The following is a 26,019-nucleotide window of genomic DNA, read 5'->3' on the forward strand; positions in this document are numbered from 1 at the left end:
GTTGGTCAAAGACACTTATGGGGCTGAAAGCCCCAGAGCAGAGGAAGCAGATGGCTCACATGCCCCGGGATTCCAATGCCACCTCTGGGAATCATCACAATGAAACAGCACTGCTCCTGGCCTCCTGCCCTTTCTCCTCTGCAGCGCTCAGACAGGTATAGCTCCTGGGACCTTTTCTTTGTGGACCTGCATCTGGTTTCCTTCTCCTCAGAGGCAGGCCTGGGGAACATCAATCATTCCAGTAGCCCAACAATTTATGGGTCATCTAAGGGCCTTCTCTTGAGGGTTGGGTGGTGGAGTGTGGGGTGGGGGGTGGAAGGCAAAAGATTCCTTCTGCTAAGATGTCTCTGCATGGCCATAGGGAAAAATACAGCAATATTATTTTTAATGATGTATTCCTTGAGCAAAAATAGAAACGTCTTTATTCAATAAAGGGGTCAAAGACTGGTCTTTGCAAAAAAGCGTTGGCATGGAAATGTAAATGACAGGCCATTAAAAATATTCTCAGTGGGCACCAGTGCCTCACGCCTGGAAGTCTAGCTACTTAGGAAGCTGAGATCTGAGGGCTGCAGTTCAAAGCCAGTCCAAGCAGGAAAGTCTGTGAGATTCTTATCACCAATAAACTACACCCAGAAAATGTCTGAAATGGAGCTAAGTGCTAGCTAGCAGCAAAAGCTCAGAAACAGGGCCTAGGCTCAGAGTTCAAGCCCCAGGACTGGCGCACACACACACACACACACACACACACACACACACACACACACACACACACACACAATCTCAGTACCCCCAGCTTGTGGGTTCTGATGGCTCACATAATCCTGGCTACTCAGGAGACTCAGATCTGAGGATCATGGTTTGAAGCCAGCCCATGAGACTCTTACCTTCAATTACCCACCAAAATGCCAGAAGTGGAGCTGTGGTCTAAGTGGTAGAGAGCCAGCCTTGCAAGGAGAAAAAAAGAAGAGGCACTTTCTGCCTTGCCCACCTTTTATGGGTAAAGATGGGATCCTGGGAGCTTTTGCCTAGGGCAGCCTCGAATGGCAGTCCTCAATCTGTCTACCAAATTGATTAGGAGAACAGGCGGAAGCCACCAGTACCTGGCTTTGTAGGTACATTGTTCTGCAGGTAAAGTTCCCTATAACCTGATCTATGCCCATTTTCAGAAAAGATACCTCAAAATTCTGATTTCACTATTAAATACATATGAAAAGAATACATTTTTTTAACTTAGCTGTTCATTCCGTTCATTCTTGTTTACTGCAAATGCCAGTCCATATAGTTGACTCTAAGGGGCCAGAAGTGTGGCTTAGTGGTAAAGTGCTTGTCTAGTAAGTATGAAGACGTGGGATCGATTTCTCAGTACAGAAAAAGCTGGATGTGTGCCGTGGCTCACCTAGTAAGAGTGCTGGCCTTGAGAAAGCACAAGGACAGTGCCCACCACTACCCCCCAAAAACAAAACTCAGCTAAAGATACTATACACAGGGTTCAAATCTGATCCAGACATGGTAGCCTGAGGTAAGGGCTGCCAACATCCAACAGGCAACAGGTGTGACACTGTGGGCAGGTGGCATTTGCTCTCAGGTGTGCCCTCTCTTTGTATTTTTCCTTGGCACTACTGACTGGCATTTGAACTCACCTGCATAGGCAGGTGTTCCAATATCTGAATCACACTCACAGCCCCACACAGGCCCAGGACACAAGGGGCTCTGTTTTCAGTTTTGTACAGAAATTTCTATGAGAGAGTACAGGGGCAGAATGGAGGGGTCCAACAAACAGCTGGATTTTTTTTTTGCTTTTAATCCTAATTAACAACTGTGTTTCCCTGTCGGTGCTTGGCCCACAAGGCAGGGACAAAGCCTGTCTCTATTCAGTGAAAGGCTGGGTTCCCAGGTGATATCACCCTGTCTGTTTGCAGTTCAAGTACCTGGTTAAAGTTAAACTTCGCTACATGGCTCCTTATCCCTGATCAAGCACTCTGAGCTGTTTATTCCCAGGGAAGGAGACAATATCACATGTAAACAACGTGTTTCTCTCCCTTCATCTCCAACTTCTCCCTTCCCCCTCCCCACTCACTGTGAGAAAGAAAAATGATAGTTATCATTCCTAGATAAAACCTATAGAAATCGATTTCTTTTCATTTATACCAATGAGAAGATTGGGCTTTTTTTTATTTCACTTTTTTTTGTGGTACTAGGGCTTGAACTCAGGACCTCACTCTTACTTGGCTTTTTCACTCAAGGCTGGCACTCTACCACTGAACCACACTTCACATCTGGCTTGCTGGTTCTTTGCTACTTAAATGGAGATTAAGAGTCTCAGGCCTGGCTTATTCCTGTTTCGGATTGCTCCACTGTGGTAGGCTACAGCAAGGAAGGGGATATACTCTGTATTCTGTGTCACTCCCACGTGTCACTCTAGGTAGCCATCCAAGACATTTGTGACAATAAAAACAAATGTTTCTTTTATAGTATTTCTTTTACAAAAGATTCTACCAGTATTGACGGTGAAATAAACAACAGGTTGATTTTCTAACAAGTTGAAGCCTTACCCTCCCCTTACTCTGAGAAGAAAAACTAAGCTTTGGACTTATACACTATGAAAGTCCACCTGCCACTCGGATTGTCTGTTTCCTCACCTTATTGAGGAACACTGAATTAAACATAAAAAGTTGTATTCTCACCCAAAACAAAGTGTTCTCACACAAATGTCCCACAAAATGGTTGGCAAGCACTTGAAAAAACAAGCATACATGAAGTAGATTGTATTATGCATTTATTTATGAGACATTTGATTTTATTTGCCTCTAAATTGCTTTCACAAATAAACAATCTGCTCTTTGATTTTGAAAACATCATACAAAAAAACAATCGCTACAAGCTGGGCTCGGTGGCTCATGCCTGTAATCCTAGCTACTCAGGAGGCTGAGATCTGAGGATCTCGTTTCAAAACCAGCCTGGGCACTAAAGTCTAAGACTCTTATCTCCAGTTAACCACTAGAAAACCAGAAGTGGCGCTGTGGCTCAAGGGGTAGGGTGATAGCCTTGAGCTGAAGAGCTCAGGGACAGCGCCCGGACCCAGAGTTCACAATCAACCCTCCCCCCAAAAAAATCACTACAGATTTCTCAGAACAAAGTAATATGACAAAAAAATGGAGGTTCTTTTTAAAAATCTAAGCCTTTTAGAAATAAAACTTCAGCAATTCCAATTAACATTTAAGAACTAATGAATCTAATTAAGAGACCACTAGAGAAAAGGGAAGATGGTTTTTAATTTGAGCGTAAGCAATAAACCGAATGTCTCTCTTCGGTTTAATTTATAGCTGTAGTAGAAGTGAATCTTCCGCCTTAATAGTTGGGAGGGGAACCAGGCTGAGAGGAGCCTGGGGACCTACTGGGAAGTGGGGATCCTCCAAAACAGCACTTCAGAAACCTGGAATCACTTGGCCCTGGCTTCCTCAGGGTAGACGTTATATAAGCTAACTTCAGAACTGCAGATCAGGGCTGGGAGTTTGGCCTAGTGGTAGAGTACTTGCCTAGCATGCACAAAGACCTGGGTTCAATTCCTTGGTACCACATACATAGAAAAAAGCCAGAAGTGGTGAGGCTCAAGAGGTAGAGCTCTAGCCTTGAGAAAGTCCAAGGACAGTGCTCAGGCTCTGAGCTCAAGCCCAGGACGGGAAAAAAAAAAGAACTGCAGATCATTCTCCTCTAATAAAATGATGAAATTGGACTTTAAATCCTGGCTGCCCATGCTAACCTCCTGTTTCCAGACTAAGGTGAGCAAGAAACAGCTTTTCTTCTGTCAGGTGAGAAAAACTGTCCTCCCCCAAACTCCCAGCGTATGGAAGCAGTACCCCGTCCTCAGGCTTCACACCTATTCCCTTCTTCTGGAACTGGTTAGGATATTCCTACCCACACTGCCCCTGAGCCCAGTAAAATCCTTTTAACTTGCATTGAACTCATGCTCTAAAATCACTCACTAGAAAAGGAAACAAAATGCCCTCCTCCCTTCAGTCACCAAATTTCCAGAATCTCTTTTTCTTCTATTCTACAAGTTCTTGACAGGAAGGTTAAAGATGGAGTTCACCTGAGGTCATTTGAACTTCACTGACATGTCAGAGACCTTTGCAGCTCAAGTACCCAGCTTTGCAAATATTACAGAGTGCTTCATAATATTAAAGTACAAGAGAACTGAGTACCATTTATGGTGGAAATGTAGTTCACTCCCCATGTCTAGCTGATGGTTTACTGAGAGTTTGGTTTTCCCAGAAAAATTTGCTGGTATGGAATATATGTACATAATGAATACATGCAGTTTGGTAAATCTGCACATAGGAGATGCACACACACACACACACACACACACTTCTACTATATCTCAGGAGATATGAAGTCTGCTTTCTAAATAAAACTGAACAGGTTTTTAGACTATACTATAGATACTGACTGCCCATCCTCAGTCAACAGAAAGATAATTTGTTCCAGGCCCTGGTGGCTCACATCTGTCATCCTAGCTACTCTGGAGGTTGAGATCTGAGGATCAAGGCTCAAAGCCAGCCCAGGAAGTAAAGTCCATGCAACTCTTGTCTCCAGTTAACCACCAGAAAACTAAAAGTGGTGCTGTGGCTCAAAGTAGCAGAGAGCTAGCTTTGAGTGAAAGAGCTCAGGGACAGTGTCCAGGCCCTGAGTTCAAGCCCTATGATTGAGGGAAATGGTTCTAGTGTCTGTGGCTACCATGCCAGGTCTTTGGGAAGACTAAGAAGAACTGTGGTCCAGGGCCACTATAGCATAAAGCACGACCCTATTTCAAAACCAAAAATTCACTGAGGTAAAAGTGCTGGAGTAGTGGCTCCAGTGGTAGAGTTGCCTACCTAGAAAACAAGAAGCCCTAGTTCAAACCTCAGTACAGTTTAAGAAAAAAAAAAAAGCCTTCTGAAAAGTAATCTGTGAAGGGAAGGGGGTGGTGGCTTATACTTGTAATCCTAGCTCCTTAGAAGATGAAGATCTGAGGAACACAGTTCAAAGCCAGCCAGGCAGGAAAGTCCATGAGACTCTCATCTCCATTTGACTACCCAAAAAGCCAGAAGGAGCTGTGACTTAAATGGTAAAAACAAACAAACAAACAACAACAACCACAACAGCAACAAACCCTCAAATAATGCCCAGGCCCTGAGTTCAAGCCCAGAATTGACACCAAAAAGAAAAAGAAATCTGTAGACCTATTAAAATTCTAGGTAGAAAGTCCCTCTGAGAATTGATTAAGAGGAAAACTCCTGCCCATACCACTAACCCATGCTTCCCAGACAGAAAGCTGCAGAGGAGCTTTCTCAGCCCATGGATTATTCTGGAAATTCACAGGGGAGGTACTGGCAAGGTCTGGGCCTTTTTCTGCTCCAGCTCAGTAAGGCTTTGCCAGATATAATATTACTAGATTTATGATGTCATGTGGTGTTAATTAAATCTCATTTGGAAGCATATTTCTTTTTCCGACATCTTCAAACAGGTGGTGGGACGTAGATGGAGACCTTCGCATCCATTCTGTTTGGCTCCAAAGAAAGAATTTCAAAGAAAAATGTGACTATGATCAAGGTTACAGTTTTTAAAAATATCTATAGTGCGTGTTCTTTGGCAATACCGTAATTTAACTTAGGATTTTTAAGGATCCCAGAAAATGCTACACTGTGTGGTTGCAGACAAAAGACAAAGAATGCTCTGCCTTTGTGAACGTGTCACAAGAGGAGACTGCACACTTAAAAGAGAAGGCAAGGTGACACAGGTAACTCACGTCTGTAATCCCAGCTACCCAGAAGGTGTGCACTGCGATTATCCCAATGACACAGGAGGCACAACAGCTGGGTCCAGTGGCACAGACCTGTCATCGCCAGCTGGGGCAGTTAAGTCCCCTGGACACGCCAATTAACCACCAAAAACTGGAAGTGGGGCTGTGGGTCAAAGTGGTAGAATGTCCTTGAGCAAAAAGAGCTCAGGGATAGTGTCCAGGCCCTGAGTTCAAGCCCCATGACCAACCAAAAATATAAATAAACAAATAAGAAAGAATTTCAGCAAAAGTTTTGCCTAGCAGACCAGCCTGGACAGGAAAAGATTAAAATTGAACTAGTAATGTCTGTTCTACCTGTTTTTGTTTGTTTGTTTTTACTATTTTAAATAAAGCATTCTCTCTTCTACCTCTAGTTTCCAAAACAAGAGTTAAACAGGGGTTTAGGGGTTGAAATCAATCTGGTCTTCCAAAATTAGAAGATTCAATTACTAAATGAATTCTGATGAAAATTCAAGAACAAAAACTGAACTTATTATAAGATAATGCTATAAAAATAAAGAAGAAGCCAGGCACAGTGGCTCAGGCCTGTAATCCTAGCTACTCAGGAGGCTGAGCTCTGAGGATCATGGTTCAAAGCCAGCTCAGGCACTGAAGAACTTGAAACTCTAATCTGCAATTAATCATGAAAATGGGAAGTAGGGCTGTGGCTCCTGGGGTAGAGTGTTAGCCTTGAGGTGAAGAGCTCAGGGACAACACCCAGGCCCAGAGTTCAAGCTCCATGACCCACAAAAATCAAATAAATAAATAAATAAAAGATAATGCTATGGAAAGTATGTGCTTCACCATTTCTAGCTACAGTCAGTGGCTCTAACTTGACAAAATGTCACAAACTCAGGCACCACCAAAGAGCCACCTATTTTATAAGCATTAAGTATTTTTAAAGCGATTTATGATGACTATGGCATTAAATCTTATGTGATGTTTTTAAAACACATTTCTTTATGCAATTAATTTGCATATACTGAGCAGAACAAATAAAACCAGCACCTGCATAGGAAATTCAACAGAAGCATATTTCTCAGGGAATCTGCACAGGCTCTGCTCGCTCTGCTTGTCCTAGGCTCAGAGCTCAAGGCCCAGGACCAGTGGGGGGGTGGGGGGGTTAGTATCCCTTGCAGCAGGCACACTTAACTCAGGTCTATAATCCTAGCTAATTCAGGAGGCTGGGGTCTCCAGGTCCACAGTTTGAAAAGCCAAAAAGTCTGAGAGTCTCTATCTTTAATTAAACAGCAAAAAGACCAGACTGGAGGCATGGTTCGCATGATAGAGTATCAGCTGTGTAGGGGGGGGGGGGCCAAGAGCTCTAGACCCTAAGTTCAAGCTCTACTACTACTACTGGCACCAAAACAAAACGAAAACAAAGGAGGGGGTATGGGAGCTGCAATTACAGGCTTGAAAAGTGGGGGGAACAGCACTTTGCTGATGAGAACCATATAAAGCCTGAGGCTCTCCCACACAAAGCCTCAAGAAACTCAAAGCAGGAGAACCCCACTTTCCTCCCTCCCCAAAGCAAGTGCGAGTTCTGACTTCTCAGCCCATTCTCAGCCCACGAAGCCACATTCCTCAGAATGCCCACACAGGCCACCCTGCACTAATCAAGTACACCTAAAACTACAACCGCCTGTTATTTTGAAGGAACAGCGCCAAGTCATTAGAGCTCACATTTTTGAATAGGGCACAACCAAGAGAGTCAGTGTACATACATGCACGCCGTTTAAGACGACTTTGGTTATTCTGAGAATCACTGGGTTATCAGCCACTTTCCTTTGCTGGGCCCCTCCCTCCTCATTACCCATCCACCCCCCCAAAAAAAAAAATCTCCCGGCATTAAATGTTCAATGTTCAACTCTCCTCCTTAGACTAAGAATCCAGTCTGAAGTGGATGGGTAGTATGTCAGAGGATGGGAGGAAAGACAGGGTTTAAAGTCAGGTTGGCCTGGGTGCGGAGATCTGAGGATCTCAGTTCAAAGCCAGTAGGGGCACCAAAGTCCATGACTCTTATCTCCAATTAACCACCAGAAAACCGGAAGTAGCACTGTGGCTCAAGTGGTAGAACTTTATTCTTGGGCTAAAGAACTCAGAGACAGCACCCAGGCCCAGAACTCAAGTCCTATGACTGACCCCCGCCCCTCCCAAAAAAAACCAAGTTAGGCTGTGAGGTGCTAGTGGCTCCAGCCTGTAAATCTAACTTACACGGAAGCTAAGATCTAAGGATCCGAGTTCAAAACTGGCCCAGGAATACAAAACTCCTCTCTTCAATTAGCCAACAAAAAGTCAGGAGTAGAGGTGTGGCTCAAGTGGTAAGAGCACCAGTATTGACCTCAAAAGCCAAGCAAAAGCATGAGGATCTGAGTTCAAGTCCCAGTACTGGCACAAACACAACACCACGGGGGAAAAGGACAGAAGAGATGACCATTGATCAAGAAGTACTGGTACTGCTAACCTGACGCGGTATTATAATCCCCTCTTGTACCCCTAAAATTAAAATACATACACAAAAACCAGCCTGGACACATCATAGAACAGATCAGAAGTCTACTGTGTGAGTAAAGGTGCCCTTAGTCCACTGTCAAGGAGGAAGAGCGGCTCTGGCCAGGGAATCAGAGGCAAAGGACGAATGCTATGAGGTGCCAGAGGGAGGCGAGGGGAAGATGCTCATTCTCCAGTCCTCATTATTAGAGATATAAGTTGATTACGATTAGGCCCCTATCAACGTGTCCTAGCTAAACCCAGTGTGGCGTGGGTGTGGAGATGGGAGCCAAATTAGGCTCAACCCACTGAATTTCCTCTGGCAAGAAAAGCAAATGGAATGAATAAGTGAATGAACAAATGAACTCCTATGAGTTATCTTTTTCCTCATGGCCTACAAGGTTTTATGTAATGGAAGGGGTATATAAATAATTCACTAACTGTTTCCTAGCATTATATTTATTTTTTATATTTACAGCTAGAGCTTGAATCCACCAGAAAGATTTTCTGGTGTTAAGATGGAAAAACTGAATTTCTTCTTCTGAATGGGTGTAGCTAAAGGTGCCAGGACTGAATCAAAGAAAGCGTTCTTCCTACCCCACGCCTGCCCCGGCTTTAAGCACCTTCACCACGTATCCTTTTTCCTATGGGGCAGACCCCACGTCTGCTATTCAATATACTGGCTGCGAAATACTAATGTCTCAAACACAAGACCCATTTCACATGTCTCAGCGACGCCTCCAGTGCTGGCACACTCAACCTTCTACATGAACTGCAAGTCACTTTTTTCTGGAACTATCCTCTCTTTTAATTTTTGTTAAATCACTGGTATTCTGATTGGAAGGGTATTCCATGTGTGTGTTCCTCTGGGGAGAACCAATGCTTCCCACATCTTCCCATTGAGGAGTACGACTAGCTCCAGTAGCACCAAGATCTGTCTGGAAGTTCTTCACAAACTGAAGCCACATCTCTTCACACACACGTACCTGGCAACTCAAACGTCTAAGTATTTCTAACTTCAGTCATGATTTTGAACTTTGTCTTATACTAAGAGATCACACACACACACACACACACACACACACACACACACGCCTATTCATTATACTTAAAAGTCTAATGATTTAGAAGTGGTGCTGTGGCTCAAGTGGTAGAGTGCTAGCCTTGAGCTGAAGAGCTCAGGGACAATGCCCCTCCTCCCTCACAAATCATTTTATTTCTCCAAGTGCTTGAAAGATTATTATGGGGTTTTTTTAGGTATTTAATACTAACCTTTGAAAACAAAAATAATTCTCCTTGCTTCCCACCATTTTTTTCCCCAGTAGCTTACCTATAATTTAAGGCTTTAAAAATCATATTGAATAATCATGGTTATTAGAGGTCAACCATACAATGCTCTGGTTTTCTTCTTTTTTTTTCTTGGTAGGTCATGGGGCTTGAACTCTGGGCCTGGGTGCTGTCCCTGAGCTCTTCAGCTCAAGGCTACTGCCCTACCCCTGGAGCCACAGCATCACTTCCAGTTTTCTAGTGGTTAATTGGAGATAAGAGTCTCAGACTTTAAAGCCCGGGCTGGCTTTGAACCACCATCCTCAGATCTCAGCCTTCTGAGTAGCTAGGATTATGGCATGAGCCAGTACGCCCAGCTTGCACTGGTTTTAATACAAATGTCTTCTGCATTTCACCATTTAACTGAGTATCAGCTGTTAGATTTGGGTGGTTAGTCTTCCCGTTATTTAAGTAATTTTCATCTGTTCTTACTTTACTCAAATATTAGAAGTCATGGTTTGAAACAATTATAGACTTTTAAGAGTATCTCCTGATGTTTTTGTTTTGTTTTGTTTTGTTTTGCCAGTCCTGGGCTCAGGGCCTGAGCACTGTCCTTGGATTTTTCTCAAGGCTAGAGCTCTACCACTTGAGCCTCAGCACCACTTCCAGCTTTTTTCTATGTATGTGGTACCATGGACTAGAACCCAGATCTTCCTGCATGCTAGGTAAGCACTTTAACCACTAGGCCAAACTCCCGGCCCTCTCCTGATGTTTTTTATCTTTAATTTGCTTCATTCTTTTGAAAGTATTGAATTATATTCACAGAATAAATATTAGTCATCACATTTTTTAAATATACTCTTAGTTTGGATTTCCTAATATTTTATTCATAACTTACATTTAGCTCCTACATTTCTAATAGCACAGAAAAATATCTCTTCTACAAGGTATCTGCCACTCTCTAGATGTGGTGCTTTGTTAGAGTTGTGCACAAGCTCCTGAGGGAAAGAAAACAAAAATGTGTTCCTAAGAAGTTATATTATGCTGGGAACGTAGCCTAGCGGTAGACTGCTCACCTAAGCATGCATGAAGCCCTGTTCAATTCTCGATACCACATACACAGAAAAAGCTATGGTTCAAGTGGCAGAACACTAACCTTGAGCAGAAAAAAAAAAAAGAAAAGTATCCAAGGACAGTGCCCAGGCCCTGGGTTCAAGCCCCAGGACTGGCAAAAAAGAAAAAAAAATATATTATGTTGCCAGGCTCCAGTGGCTCACGCCTGTAATCCTAGCTACGCAGGAGACTAAAATCTGAGGATCATGGTTCAAAGCCAGCCCAGACAAGAAAGTCTGTGAGACTCTAATCTCCAATTAACCACCAGAAAACCAAAAGTGGCACTGTAACTCAGAGTGGCAGAGCCGAGCCAGGGACAAGTCCTAGGTCCTGAGTTTAAGTCCCACAACAACAACAACAAAAAAGAAGTTATGTTATGTATAAGGCTATCTGTACTGGCATGAAAACCTTGGAAAGATCTCAAGTGTCCATCAACAGGAGATGAATTAAATGAATTACAGCTTATTTAAACTATGCCTATTAAGAAGCTGTTAAGAAGAATGAGTTAAGATTAATATCTCCAAACCTGGGAAGTTGTCTATAATACATTGGCGATGGAAAAAGAAAGATATTCACACATACATGTGTGTATATGTTTGCATGACTTGAAAGAAAATATTTTCACACTGCTTGGGCCTGAAGCAGAGTAGGAGATTGTTATGGGGTAGGAAGGGGGGGTCCACTTTATCTAAAGGAAGAAATAGCTTCTTCCAAGGAGGGAGAGAAAAAACATTAACACAAAAATACACCAGACCCCTCAGAATGATGGAATAAGGCCCAGGGCTCTGTCCTGTTTGTCTTCACTTTTCATAATTATTCTTGCTGAAGCAATGGAAGAATGAGGGTCTTTTGCTGAGTCTGTGGACAAGCAAGCTCTGGTGGCCCAGGCCTGTGGTCCTAACTACTCAGGAGGCTGCGATCTCAGGATCGCAGTTCAAGGCCAACCTAGGCAGGAAAGTCTGTGAGACTCTTATTGCCAATAAACCATACAAAAATAAATAAATAAATAAGCAAGCAAGCAAGCAAACTGGAAGTGGTGCTGTGGCTCAGGTGGTACAGTGCTGGCCTTGAGCAAAAGAAACTCAGGGATGGTGCCCAGGCACAGAGTTCAAGCCCCAGGACCAGCAGTGATAAGGGAGCAATGATGTCTTCACACTGAATTTCCCCACCTGAAGCCCACCCGGAGTGGGAAGGGCAGGGTGGAATCCCCTCTGCTTTCAATGGTCTCACATCTGTGACTTTGTTCTTCTCATTGAAAGACCCAACTGAGAGTGCTGAAACTTCCTTCCTTCCATTTCTATAGCACTCAACCATCCGAAAGGATCTTCTTTCCTGGTTCAAGACCCATAGTGGCCTGTAGACAATATATCTGCATCCTGCTTGCCTGAGGAATGCCAAGTTCAGCTTCCTTGGTCTTATCAACAGTCCCCCAAAATTGTGAGGGCCTTAGCCAGGACCTATGAATGTGGCATCATTTGCGAAAGTCTTTGCAGTCATGAAAAAGGGCTCTCCTGTGACCTTGTTCTTATTAATTAGGGAAATGTGATGCCAGAAACACAGCAAGAAAACGTCTGAAGATGAAGGCAAGTGATAGAGTGACACATCTAAAAACAAAAAAATCCCAGATGGCCAGCAAGCTGGGAGAAAAGGTCCAATCAAGACCTTCCTCCTTACTCTCAGAAGGAATGGCTGGGACAGCAACCCTTCCTTCAGCCAAGGCTCCCTGATCTCACACCTCCTGTGTGCAGACATGGGAGACAACACATTCCTTTAACATCATCTGTGATGCTTGTTATAGCAGCTACAACAAACTCATACATTATAGATCAACAAATGCCAAACTCAACCTCTGAGTGAGAGATTAGCCCAGGGGAAAAAAAAAAAAAAAAAAAAAAAAAACCACGATGGGGGAGGGGGAGAGGGAGGGAAACCTCCTTTCAATTCCACAGTGGAAAAATGTCACCAGCAGGATTTTCACGTGGCTTTAGGACAGACTAAATAAAAGCACTTGCACTCACCCAGTACTTTGTGTACCATCCAACAATGCCCAAAACAAAACCAATCCTCCAGGCCCCTGGCCTTCCATTTTTACAGCCAGACAAGAAGGCAAAAATAGGATTGGAAGCTATGCAATGCAATCTGTAGCCACAGAAGGTTTCTCTCAACAGCGCCGGGCTGGCAGGGTGCCGGAGGGCTGCAGGTTTCTGTTGAACCAGTTTTCTGAAGAAAATGAGAACTTTCTTTTTGAAGCCTTCATGTGTCTCTGGAACCTTCCAAAGAGAAGCTAAATGGAGGGTGCTAACCTAAGGGAGGGAATTCTCCCTCAGAGAGAGTCTGCCCTTCAAAGGGGAGGAAAAGGGAAAAACAAGAAGAAAATTCCATTTTCCTAAGGGGTTTGGGCAATTCCCAGTTCCCAAAGGCTCCTCATTTGAGGTGACAGTAGAGGAGACTCTAACAAACCACAAGACCTTGATCAGAGCAGTGGTGTGCTTCCAAACAGCGGGGTCACGTGGTCACCACGTAGGGCCATGCCCAGCGCCCTGCGCCTGGCATGATGAGCTGTTCAACAAGGCTACACTGGGTAGTGAAGGGGGAAACGCCACTGTCGGCCTGTGCTGTGAAGCCACACACCCCGCTTGATGGATCTAATAAAGAATGTCACGTAGGCACTTAGGAGAACAATGGAATGCAATGAAAGGAGAAGGTGGTTCACAGTAAGTTTTGTTTCGACTCCTCTATATAATCACCATGGAAACAGTTCCTTTTCTTCCCCCTTTGAATCCTACCAACAAGCTGGTCCATGGTCCATGAATGGATACCCGCAAGTGCCTAATCCCAGCGTTTCCAGGCATTTTGTAAGCACCAGTCATGGGAAGCATGCCTCACAGGCAGCAGGATTGAGGATGCACAGTCAGTGTTTCTTGCCAGTCTCGGGGCTTGAACCCAGAGCCTGAGCACTGTCCTTGGGCTTTCTCAAGGCCAGAGCTCTACCACTTGAGCCATAGCACCACTTTTGGCTTTTTCTATGTATGTGGTACTGAGGAACTGAACCCGGGTCTTTGGGCTTGCTAGGCAAGCACCCAGGGCAAGCACTCTATCACTAGGCCAAACTCCCGGCTCCAGGGGCAGTGATTTTATGGGGGAAAGCAGGGGAGGACGTGGCGATGAGTTACAGGGAGCCCCAGCCTCATGGCCTGAATGATCTCTGTGAGGCAGAAGCGTGGTCATCTTCTAAGCAGAGGGGCCTTGGTGATGTGTACACACTTCTGCAGCAGGGTGAACTCTGTGGTTGCTCAGGATGAGGCTACAGGACTGGGAGTTCCAGGCTGGCCTACAAAATGAAATCTTGTCTTAAAAAACCAAACAAAGGGCTCACGTGGTAGAGCTCTAGCCTTGCAGGCCCTGAGTTCAAGACCAGGACTGACTGGCAAAAAGAAAAAGTTAGAACTGAGCAATCGAACTTTACTGGGCCACTTCCAGTGGATAGCATTTACATAATCACTACAAATCTCCAAAGTTAACTTGCAGCACCAAATACAAAGCATGGTAGTTAGACGCGGTGGCTCACGTCTGTAGTCCTGGCCACTCAGAAGGCTGAGATCCAAGGATCTCCATTTGAAGCCAGCCTAGACAACCAATCAAAGAGAGTTGTGTCCAATTAGCTAGGAAAAAGTATAACTGGAGGCATAGCTCAAATCGTGTCAGGCCAAATGACAGCACGAAGACCTAAGTTCAAGCCCCGTATTTACAAATAAATAAATATAAAGCAATGTCCTTTATTAGCAACATTAGCAATGCTCTACCATGATAAAGACAGACTCAAAGGCTATTGGTTGGCCCTGGTGAGGGAGGGGAGATGCCACTCAGTGTCCAAGGACTATGTGTGGTCGCCCCTCCCTGTTGTTTCCTGCTTCATCCACCGGTACCCATCAATTCCACTTCCTGATTTTTCCTTGCACCTGTCAGCAACTTCCTGGTACTCTTCCTGCAACTCCAGGGCCCGGCCCTAGGCCCTTGTCTGTCACCACTGTGCACAAGCAACACCACAATCGTTGGGCTTGCCCTGGGCCGAACATCCTTCCATGTAAGAGCACCTGTTACAGGTAAAACAGGAGCACTGTATTATCCATCAGCTCCTTAGGGCCCACAGCAGTGTAACAGAGCAGGTAAAATACAGGTTCTTTAGCCAAATACATATCCACTCCAAATCACTTCACTATCTAAGGCTGACAGGGGTTACCCACGCCCACCACACAGGTTCTCTAGCCATTTAAAAACAAAAAAACAAAACAGTGCCTTTACCCCCAGTTGGCCCTTTCATGTCACCTACAGGAAGGTATTTGTCATAAGAAGGTCTGGGCCATCAAGTGCACAGCCCCGGCACATAGAATGCCGTCTTTCTTATCACCAGCAGCACCTGGCCTCATGTCAGTTAATATTTGTGGAACCTTATCATGTTTCCAAGATCATATTTCCACCCCCCCCCAAAAAAAAATCTGGTCCAACTTCCTGTTCACACAAATGAGGAAACTAGGAGGTCTTGATCTTTTGCCTTTTACAATTGTTCTTTTCATATGTCCATTCTACAGAAGAAAAATCCCAGATTCAGTGACTTGTTCCCTATCTTTAGAGAACTTGTTCCCTATGTTTAAAGCCATCATGACCAACTTAAATGCCCAGACAGAAGGCAAGTCAGAAGACTACTAAAACACAGCAAAGGTTTAGAACTGGTCTAATGTAGTCACACAATGTTTCATATATACTTTCAAATGGAAATATGAAGATCTCTGTCACATAGGGCCACAAAGGACACACAGCTAAGCACACTGCCCAGGACCCCCTGCGTATAAAGTTTCTGCACCCTCGGAGACAAATGGCACATATGTTCTCTCATATGCATAAGCTAGATCCAAAAAACACCAGGATATGATCAACGATACAAGATTCTGGGCATTCATAAGCAATGAGACCAAAGAAGGAAGCCCTTATGGGAGAACACAAAGGCACAATGTCTGATCATATAAAATAATATTTATCAAAATGGATGCCAGAAAATGAAAACAAGAGGTTTATTCTTTATTGTTTTTGTTTTCTTACTGTCTTGCTCATTTGTCTATAGGGAGAAAGGGGAAGGCAGGGCATGGAAATGGAGGAACAAAATATACACGACTACAGCAGAGGTGCTCACCAGACACTAGGCTGAAAATAAACTACACAACTTGTAGGTGGGGATAGGAGGAAAAAAATGGGAGAGAGCAAGGGAAGGCATGACACTGTCCAAAAAAAAAAAAAAAATACTCTTGGCCGAGAGTTTGGCCTAGTGGTAGAGTGCTTGCCTAGCATGCACGAAGACCCAGGTTCGATTCCTCGGTACCACATACATAGAAAAAAGCCAGAAGTGGTGCTGGGGCTCAAGTGGTAGAGCTCTAGCCTTGAGAAAATCCAGGGACAGTGCTCAGGCCCTGAGCCCAAGCCTAGGACTGGCAAAAAAAAAAAAAAAAAAAAAAAGTACTCTTTATCTGAGTTACATAACTATAACCCCTCTCCACATTACCTCTATAATAACAATAAAAAGAAAGAAGTACAAATTTTTTAATACACTCATTACCTGACTATAATCCCTTATACATCACCTAAACTGTACATAACCTTTTCCTTTTTAAGTTTCTGCCTAGAAGAATGTCCCTGTCCATTTTACAGGGGATGGGGCAGAAGCCCACAGAGGCTGAAGTCCACCAAGCTCTGAGGAGGTGTCTACGGCCCTGCAGACAGCCAGCCCTTTGTCCCCAAGGCCTTCTTGGGCCTCATGTCCACTTTAGGTAAAGTGCCACCGGCCAGAGAAAGCTCACATCTGATGTGATTTCCCCGGAAAGCTATAGGAAGCATGTGCAAGGCACACCTGCCCCAGGTGTGCGCTCGTGAACAGTGTTGCCGTGGGCTTGCTGTGACAACAGGTGTCCACTCTGTTCCAGGAAAAACATAGATCTGAAGTCACAGGAAAAGGAGAATGAAAAGACTCATTTTCCTGAGTGGTGCAAGGTATTTCTCCACACCATCTGCACTTCTGCCTCACCCTGGGCCCTGAAGTCTGCATTCACCAGGCCCCTAGCTCCCTCTTTCCCAGTCTATTCTTCAACACAATTAAGACAATTTATTATTTCCATTTACAGGAGGGAAAAAAAAGACCTCAGGTTCTTAGTTTGGTTTTTGTTGTTTTTGTTTTGTTTTGGTTTGGTTTGGTTTGGTTTGGTTTTTTGCCAGTCCTGGGCCTGAGCACTGTCCTTGGACTTTCTCAAGGCTAGAGCTTGAGCCTCAGCACCACTTTCAGCTTTTTTCTATGCATGTGGTACCAAGGAATCAAACCCAGGTCTTCGTACATGCTAGGTAAGCACTCTACCACTAGGCCAAACTCCCGTCCCCAGGTTCTTAGTTTTCTTACTTTTTTTGTTTCATTTTGTTTTTTTCAGAATATGGACCATTTTAATGTCAAATATGGACATTTTTAATTACACTTGAGTCTTTTCATTTATTAGGTTATACAGAGTGACTTTTCTTTCTTTCGGAGAGAAAATAGCAAACATGTGTTAAAGAACTGCTCTGCTCATTTCAGAGCATATAACTAACTGCCTTTGATCTGAGGAGTCAGAGCTAAAGTTGAAAAGGTCCCACATAGACTTTCTAAGCCAACATTCAAATTCAACTTTCTGCTTCGAAGGAGCCAAAAAGGAAAGCTAACTGGATTTCACTGGAATGATTTATGAAATTTAAAAAAATACACACACATTTTTATTCTGTTAAAATAACCCTTTCCATTTAATCTCAAGAGGCCAGATGCAGAGAAGCACCATCTATTACTCAAAGTTAACTAAAATGCAGAAACGGCCAGTCAAAGCGAACATTAATACTATTTCAGAAACTTGGCTGCCTGAACGAGCCAAAAACAACACTGATAAGGAAAAGAAAATATGAACTTGTTTTTTCAAAGCCCACTGAACATGTGAAATTCCCTACTGCCTGAGGCTGCATGTGCTCTGGGCTCTCAAATCTCTTTCAGCTTTCAAAGGCCCAATTAAATTTTAGTTAGGTCTAACCTCTACCACTAAGTACACCTGTAGTCCCATCTACTCCAGAAGCAGATATAAAAGGATGGCAGTTCAAAGTCAGCCCAGGCAGAAAAAGAGTCCATGAGACTCTTACCTCTAATTAACCACCAAAATGTTGTAAGTGGAGCTGTGGCTCCAGTTATAGACCATCAGCCTTGAACAGAAAAGAAAGTAAGAGAACAGAGTGCCTGCCAGTGGCTCACACCTGTAATCCAGGCTACTCAGAAGGCTAAGATCTGAGGATGGAGTTTGAAGGCAACCCGGCCAAGGTCCGCGAGACTTTTTTATTATTTTATTTTATTTTATTTATTTATTTATTTGTTGCCTTTTCTTGGTAGAGCTTTATTGAGTAAGTAAGCAAACAGACAAAAAGCAGACAAACAGATAAGCAGAAAAGTGGAGACAAACTCTAAAGAAAAAATATTTCCATGGGACTTATATCTCCAGGAAACTACTCAAGAAAAAGCAAGAAGTGGCACTATTGCTCAATCAGTAGAGCTCTGGCCTTGAGCAAAAGAAGCTCAGGGACAGGGTCCAGGCCCTAAGTTCAAGCCTCAGGATTGGCAAAAAAAAGTTAAAGGACAGCACCTATGCCCTGAGTTCAAGCTCTAATACCAATACACACACACACACACACACACACACACACACACACACACATAAAAAAAAATTTTTTTAACCAAAGATAGAGGAAAGCAAAGGTTTTTATAATGACAAGGTTGCCCAGTAAACAAGAGTCAGGCTTAAAGTCATCAACCCATGCTATCCCAGGAAAAAACTAAAAGAAACACAAAAAAAGACGGCTTCTGCCCATCTCTTTTGCTGCGCTCAGGGGCAAGATGCCAGATCTCCACCCTCCCAGCCCAGGGAAGGACAATTCTCTACTGCTGTCCCGCCCAGCCTCAGTGAGAACTGAAGAAATGAAAGGCCCGTTTCATTTCAAAAGGTAATAAAATGAAACTCCTGTTTAATCATTTAAAACTTGACTTTACAACACTCCTAATTAGGTCTTGGGGAGCACAGGCAATTTTGCCGCCAGCAAAAAATTCCTATGTGGTCTCTCTTGTGACAAGCCAAGTAATGGTTTTTCTTTACAATTTCAGGTCCTCTCTGACTGTCACGAACTTGAATCTTTCATTAATAGTGTCTTACTAAGAAAATACCTGGCTTCCTTCTGTCATCTATCTCCTGCCATCACAGGATACAGACCTCAGCCCTGGCTGCCAAGCAGAAGGGGGTGGGGGCTAAAGGGAGGTGGTACCCAATGTTTCTCAAACATCCAAGCTACATCATCACCACTCTCAATACCAGAAATCACACTGTTTATCCTGGGCAGGTATTTTGTCCAGAGCTTCGTAGGTACACAGTAACTCATGTCTGATCAGACTTTTGGGGCCCTTCTTTTTAGATTAATAACTCCCTGAGGAGTTTACAATGTACCTGGGGCATTCCCAAAGGCAGTCATAAAAAATTATTCATGCTGGGTACTGGTGGCTCAGGAAACTGAGATCTGAGGATCGTGGTTCAAAGCCAGCCTAGGCAGGAAAATCCATGAGACACTTATCTCTAATTAACCACCAAAAAGCCAGAAGTAGAGCTGCAGTTCCAGTGAGCAAAAGAAGGTCAGGAACAGTGCCTAGGCCCTTAGTTCAAGCCTTAGGACTAGTATACACAAAAAAATTTAATGTAAAAAAATATATACATATGCATATATAAAAAATTTTAATGTAAAAAATATATACATATGCATATATATGTATGTATATTCATGACAAGGATACCAATATAGGGCCCTAACTTCCCATAAAACCAGAAAGGGGGAGGGAGGGGGGGAAGCTTTTTAATACCATGTGGACCAAACACCTCATTTTACAGATAAGGAAATCAAGTCTGGGTATCAGGCTGGAGAAGGAAATCATTAGTGAGAGGTGGACTGGAGACAAGATCCCAAAGCTAATTAGAAGAAAGTAATAGGAACTTGAAGGAAAGTAAGCTAGGGAGGCCAGGAAGCTCACAGAAGAGGGAGTTGGTGTGCAGACGCCATGGTTTGAGGGGCCTGTGGGCCTCACCTGGTTGCAGACCCCAGGAGGACCCTGAGAAGTTCTTCCTGCAGAGTCCCACGTCTGTTCTGCTCTCCCAGCAGATGGCACCAGGCCCCTCACACAACTCTGGTGAGCGCAGAAAGATCGGAAGTTAACTATGACAGCCAGGGGCACAGGCCTCCATGAGGACAAGAACCCGAGTGATCTTCCTCCTCAGAGTTCCACCTGCCACATTATGCAGGCAAACATATCAGAGAAGTTTCTAGCACACGCAGATAAAACATGAGGCTATGGTTGAGAAGGGGTCCAGGCTTTGGCATCAGCGAAGGCTCCTGATTTCTGCCAGGCTTCTTCAACTAAAACATCCATTCTGGCTACGAGTTGGGCCTCGTGGCAGAGGGTGCTTGCCTACCATGCACAAAGACCTGAGTACCACATACAGAGAAAAAGCCAGAAGTGGTGCTGTGGCTCAAGTGATAGAGTGCTGGCCTTGAGGAAAACCCAAGGACAGTGCTCAGGCCCTCAGTTCAAGCCCTAGGACTAGGAGGGGGGAAAAAAAATCCATTCTGAACCCACCATCAGCGGACACCAGCTATGAATGCTTTGCCATGTTAGTAACAAGATTCGAGGCCTGGAAAGGGACAGGGATAATGTCCTGCCTGAGGCTATGTGCCTGATGCCCCTGATGCTGGCCCTCTGACTGCCTGCCACTACCTCCAGTACCAACCCTGCCACAGATAAGAGGCAACTTCCTGTCACCAAAGCATCTCCACAAGCATGATCACCAGGCCTGCTGTGCTTTATGTCCTCTGCTCTTCTCCAGCAACAAGGCCAACAGGAGGAGACGCCATCTGCTTCTGCAAACTCACTGGAACGGTGTTTGTGTACGAGAAGGTCGTGAGGGCCGGACACCTAAGACCTGGTGGACACCTAAGAAGTGGCCTGGCTGGGATGGGTTTATTAACCCTTCCCAGTGCTCATGACCCACTGTGCCTCATAAAGATAACACCCCATGCAAACCCATAGAGATGGGGCTTTGAAATTTTCCAATCTATAAAGAGTATCCAAGTTCACCCAGGAAAGGTGTTTGTTTGTGGCACTCGCTGTGGTTAGAAAAGCCTGGCACTCACAGCCCTGGCATTTCCAAAGTTTAACCTCTTTCATAACAATATTTCTAAAGGCCTCAAATAAGAAGGGAAACAAGGGCTGGGAGTTTGGCCTCGTGGTAGAGTGCTTGCCTAGCATGCATGAAGACCCAGGTTCGATTCCTCAGTACCACATACATAGAAAAAAGCTGGAAGTGGTGTTGAGGCTCAAGCGGTAGAGCTCTAGCCTTGAGAAAGTCCAAGGACAGTGCTCAGGCCCTGAGCTCAAGCCCAGGACTGGCCAAAAAAAAAAAGGAAACAAACTGCAGGGAGTGTCATTTGTTTCTTTGCACCCTAGGAAGTGCTGAAGAAATCTGTATGGAAATCCATTACTTTGCCCACCTCCCTGCATATTAAAACAAAAGGGGTAGGAAAAACCACAAGTCCCAATCCCCAGAGAGGCAGGACTCAGAGAAGGCCACACAAGGGAACTAACTCCAGAGCCGTACCCTGGAGTTTCTTTTCTGCATCGAGTATCTGCTCACTTGAGGCTCTTCCAGCACGGGAGGGTAGATTGTTTCCAGGGTCAAACACACTTGGCCTTGATGAAATCACAGCAAAAAGTGGTGGGGTAAGATTTTACAGCAATTATAGGAAACTGGGTCTCTGTGATCCTCAGCCACTCTCCTCCAACCCCAAGCAATGACTGAATCACGGACAAGCCTGATGGCTTCCAGCTGTGGAATGGCCAGACTCCAGCTGTTCTTAAAGAGCCCAAGGCAGCGACTTAAAAACAGCTCCATCCATAGAAACGCTGATATCTGCCTTTCGATAGTAAGCCAGAAACACATCTGTTGCCCATGGGTTGAGACAGAACATTCTGACCAAATTAGAAAAGTAAAAATAAAAAATGAAGGGGAGGAGATGGTAAAAACTAAGTGATTCTAAAGTTCTACTTGTTAAATAAATTTGTTCTCCACATTCAGTCAGCAAACATCCGCATCAACTATCTACCAGTGCTACAGCGTATGCTGGGGCTATAAAAATAAAGCAGGTCTGCTTGCTGGTGGCTCACACCTGTAGCCCTAGCTACTCAGTAGGCTGAGATCTGAGGAGCGAGGTTTGAAGCCAGCCCAAGCAGGAAAGTCCGTGAGACTTGCATCTCCATAAACTACCAAAAAAACCTGCAAGTGGAGCTGTGATTTAAGTGGCAGAGTGCCATCCTTGAGCAAAAGAAACCCAGAGACAATGCCCAAGCCCCAGAATTCAAGGCTCAGGACTGGCACCAAAATAAATAAATAAGTAAATAAAATCACTGCTAGCTGTTAGAGACTGGGCTCTAGGCCCCTAAAATGACTGACCTAATAAGAAACCAGGAAACTCCATACCTCACCGGACCAGTCTGGCAAGTCAGAGAAAAACTTGGGGTAGAGAGGGGGGAGGGAAGCAGATATTCCAAAAGGCCTAATTCTCAGAGGAGGTAGAATACTTTTTTCAGTGATTTTACAGTTCCAGAAAATTAGTAGTGGCTCCATTTACCAGTACATAAGGTATCCCAAGGTCCTTAGAAGATAGGAAATTAGAAAGGCACAAAAGTTGTCTGCAATGCACAAGAAATCAGTGGTTATACACATAGGTATTCTCAGCTCTATCCTTCCCTGAGACACATAATTCACACCCTCAACAATGTTCTTTTGAAATAAATGTAATTTATTGAATCATATCCCATAAATGATTAAATGATGGGTTTCTACCATCATTGAATATAATGCTGGCTATTAAATTTCAGTCACACTAGCCGGCGGGAATAATGGATGGACTGTCTGCACCCCAAGAACAGGTGTGTTCACAAGTCTGTCCCTGGCTTTGAAAGCCCCAGACAGACACACACACACACACACATGGTCATTCTTTCCTCCAATTCAAATCTAAAGGATTGCACATATCTGTACACCTAACACAGGCCATACACGCATGGTATCCTTTGCACATAAAGTACAAACACTAATTGCATGTACTGATGCATGGAGATTCTGTTAAAACTCTACTGGCGAGGCCATTTATGTCACTGTACAGCAGTTCATACACAGATCTGAAATGTGAACCGCTCAAACCAGACGAGGTGAGCGGCATATGATTATGATGAGAGGAAGAGGGGGGGGCTGGGGGGGGGGCGGGTGTTCTCGCGCAGACTCCATGCCCACATCCTCCCCACACGCCCTTGAGCACCTCAGCTCTCTGGAAATGGGATGGACGTAGCCCAACTTACCGGAACTTCAAATGCTTCCTGGGTGTCATCCAGCATCTGGATTTTGATGGACATGAGTTTCCCTGATGGAGTGGGGGGTGGCTTCTGTCCACGGTCCAAGGTGCTTATCCCCGAATTCTCCGGGGCCCCCAGTCGTGAGCCGGGGGTAGGCTTCTGCTCTATTTCTCCCATGATGAAAGCAGCTTATATCAACTCTGCAGAGAGCAGTGAGAAAAAAAAATACATCAGAACCCTTTATTTTTGTGGCAGTATAGGGATTTGAACTCAGGGCCTCGTGATAGGCAGATCCACTACTGCTATGCCACAGCCCTTTCTGTTTTTTCAAACTGATCTGGCTTTTTGCCAGATCAGTGGACCCGAATCCTTCTGTAGCTGCCTCCTGCGTGGCTGGGATGGCAGGCTCGCGCTAGCATTTCCAGACTCTGTACTGATCTTGCAAGCTTTTTACACAGTCTGGCCTCGATCTACCATCCTCCCACTCCCCAGTTCCCAAGTAAATAAGATTACAGGCAACAATTACCATCCCTGGCTCACTGAGGAACTCTTGCTGTTCTTCCTTGTTTTGGGAACATACCCAAGTAAGAATGCTGACTGTCCACTCTCTGCCCCCTACAGCAACTGCAGATGGCAGCCTCTAGCTCATGTTTACAATGTCACCTTCGGGCATGCAAATCATATTGCAAAGTTATTTGCATAACTTTGCATGATGCTGCATGTTTTAGCCCTGTCTATTTTCATAGTCAGCACGTCATTATTCATACTACAGACTCAGTTGTGTTCCGCACAGATTATTCTGTGTTTCTATTCTGAATATTCTAAACTAGGCTCTACCTTTCGCATGGAAGCTGGCAGAGACTGAGTCTGGTGGGAAGATGATAAATGGTGCCTAGGCCCTATCATTAGCATCCATTAATTACCTTGTAGGGACACAGACATACACTAAGCACATAGATAACTGGATAAACACACTCTATGTCTCTCCAGCTTGTAATCTGATGTGGACGATGAAAGCTAGAGCTTCTCTCTGCATTTCTATTACAATAACATCTCAATCCATTTCTTCCTGGCCCTTCCCCCCCCATACCACACCCCAACAGGCCTACTTCCCCACCGCCCCATACCAGAGTACCCACAAAGGGATGCTCCTAAAACCACAGCAATCCCCTCAGGTCTAGGCTGTCAAGTGGTTTGTGATTCTTTGCCTCTCCTCCCAGTACCTCAGTCTTGTTCTAGGGCTTCACATGCAGGATGCTCCCTGGCTGACCATATCCTTTCTCTTCACCTAGAAGCTTCTAACATGGCCTTAACCCTCAGTTCAAATGCTACATCCTCAGCTGGGTGGCTCATTCCAGTAATCCTTCCTTCTCAGGGGGCTGAGGGCCAAAGGATCTCCAGTTCTAGGCCAGCCTCGGCAGAAAAGTCCAAGAGACTACACCATCTCCAAAACAACCACGAAAAGACATGTCTAGAGGCCTGGCTCAAACAGTAAAGCATTCCCCTAAACAAGTGCAAGTCCTTGAGATCAAACCCTGCTATTGGTTAAATAAATAGATTTCAAATGTCATAACCACACAGGGACCGGAGCTCAAGGGCTGCTGGCCCCTGTGAGTTCATGGCTCCTCAAAGTCGCCACATGACAGCCACATCCACACAGATGCGTCTATTTACCAGGAAATTCTCCATCCCACAGAACCAATGGGGGCACAAGACCTAGCGCAGAGTAGAACTCAGTGTCCACTGCTTAAAGACCATACTTACTAATCAACTCGTGTGGATGCCTCGGAGCACAAAGTAATGAGCCTTCCACGTGAGCTGATGAGGGTAAAGGGGTACATGGGAAGCAGAGGTGTGTCCACCGCGGAGGAAGGGGAACTAAGCTCGCTTTGAATAGGCAACACAAGGGGCAAGGCCACGCAGGGCGGGGCCGCACAGTTACAGGGACAACACGCATAGTTAAGAGACAGCAACGAGGGCCAGTGGGAAGGAAGAAGTTAAAGGTACATTGCAAGCCGGGCACCATGGCTCCTGCCTGGAGTCCTAGCTACTCAGGAGGCTGAGATCTGAGGATCGTAATTTGAAGCCAGCCCAGGTAAGAAAGTCTGTGAGATTCTGACTTCCAATGAACCACGGGGTGCTGTAGCTTAACATGGTAGAGCACTAGCCTTGAGCAAAAGAGCTTAGGGACAGCCCAGGCCCTGAGTTCAGGCCCATGACTCACCAAAAACAGGCTAAAATCAGGCTGGAGGTGTCAGAGGAGCCCCAATGCCTGACTACTAACAGTCTATGAGCAGGAAAAAAAGGACACAAAGCACACCTGGCAGTCCCTTCGAGGCCCTGTAAGCTGGGCTTTGTGGCTCTGCCTCCCACTGCTCTGAGTCAAAGAGACCCCAGCCAGAGACCCATCCTCCCATGTCACTCCTCTTCCCTGAAAAGATGCTGGGGCGAGAGGCCCTGCCTGCAAACACATCACCTATTATTGTCTTACTCGAGTGAGGAGCAACTCCTCTTAAGATTCAAAGACCTAGACACATGCAAACTTCTACTATCTTGGCATTTAAAACTCTCACTGATGCTGGGCACTGCTGGAGCGTTTGTATAATCAATCCTAGCTGCGGTGAGATCTAAGGATTGGGATTCAAAGCCAGCCCAGGCAGATAAATGAGACGCTCCAATTAACCTGCAAAAAGCAGGTAGTAGAGGCATGGTTCGAGTGGTAGAGTACCAGCCTTGATCAAAAAGCCAAACAAGGACTGGGAATTTGGCCTAGTGGTAGAGTGCTTGCCTAGCATGCATGAAGACCCGGGTTCGATTCCTCAGTACCATATACATA

General features: G+C 44.8%; 1 protein-coding gene across 2 annotated transcripts in view; it reads right to left on the reverse strand.

Annotated features, from left to right (window-relative positions):
- Positions 1-26,019, reverse strand: part of Farp1 (FERM, ARH/RhoGEF and pleckstrin domain protein 1) — a 192,594-nt gene that overhangs the window by 129,455 nt on the left and 37,120 nt on the right. For both annotated transcript variants that reach the window (XM_090341945.1, XM_090341946.1), the window contains exon 2: positions 23,190-23,383. In XM_090341945.1, the coding sequence (XP_090198071.1) occupies positions 23,190-23,360 (171 nt within the window). In that variant the 5' untranslated portion in view covers positions 23,361-23,383. The remainder of the gene's footprint in view (positions 1-23,189; positions 23,384-26,019) is intronic.

This window comes from Megascapheus bottae, chromosome 11 (genome assembly GCF_031878675.1).
Source record: "Megascapheus bottae isolate mThoBot1 chromosome 11, mThoBot2.hap1, whole genome shotgun sequence".
NCBI classification, from domain to species: domain Eukaryota; kingdom Metazoa; phylum Chordata; class Mammalia; order Rodentia; family Geomyidae; genus Megascapheus; species Megascapheus bottae.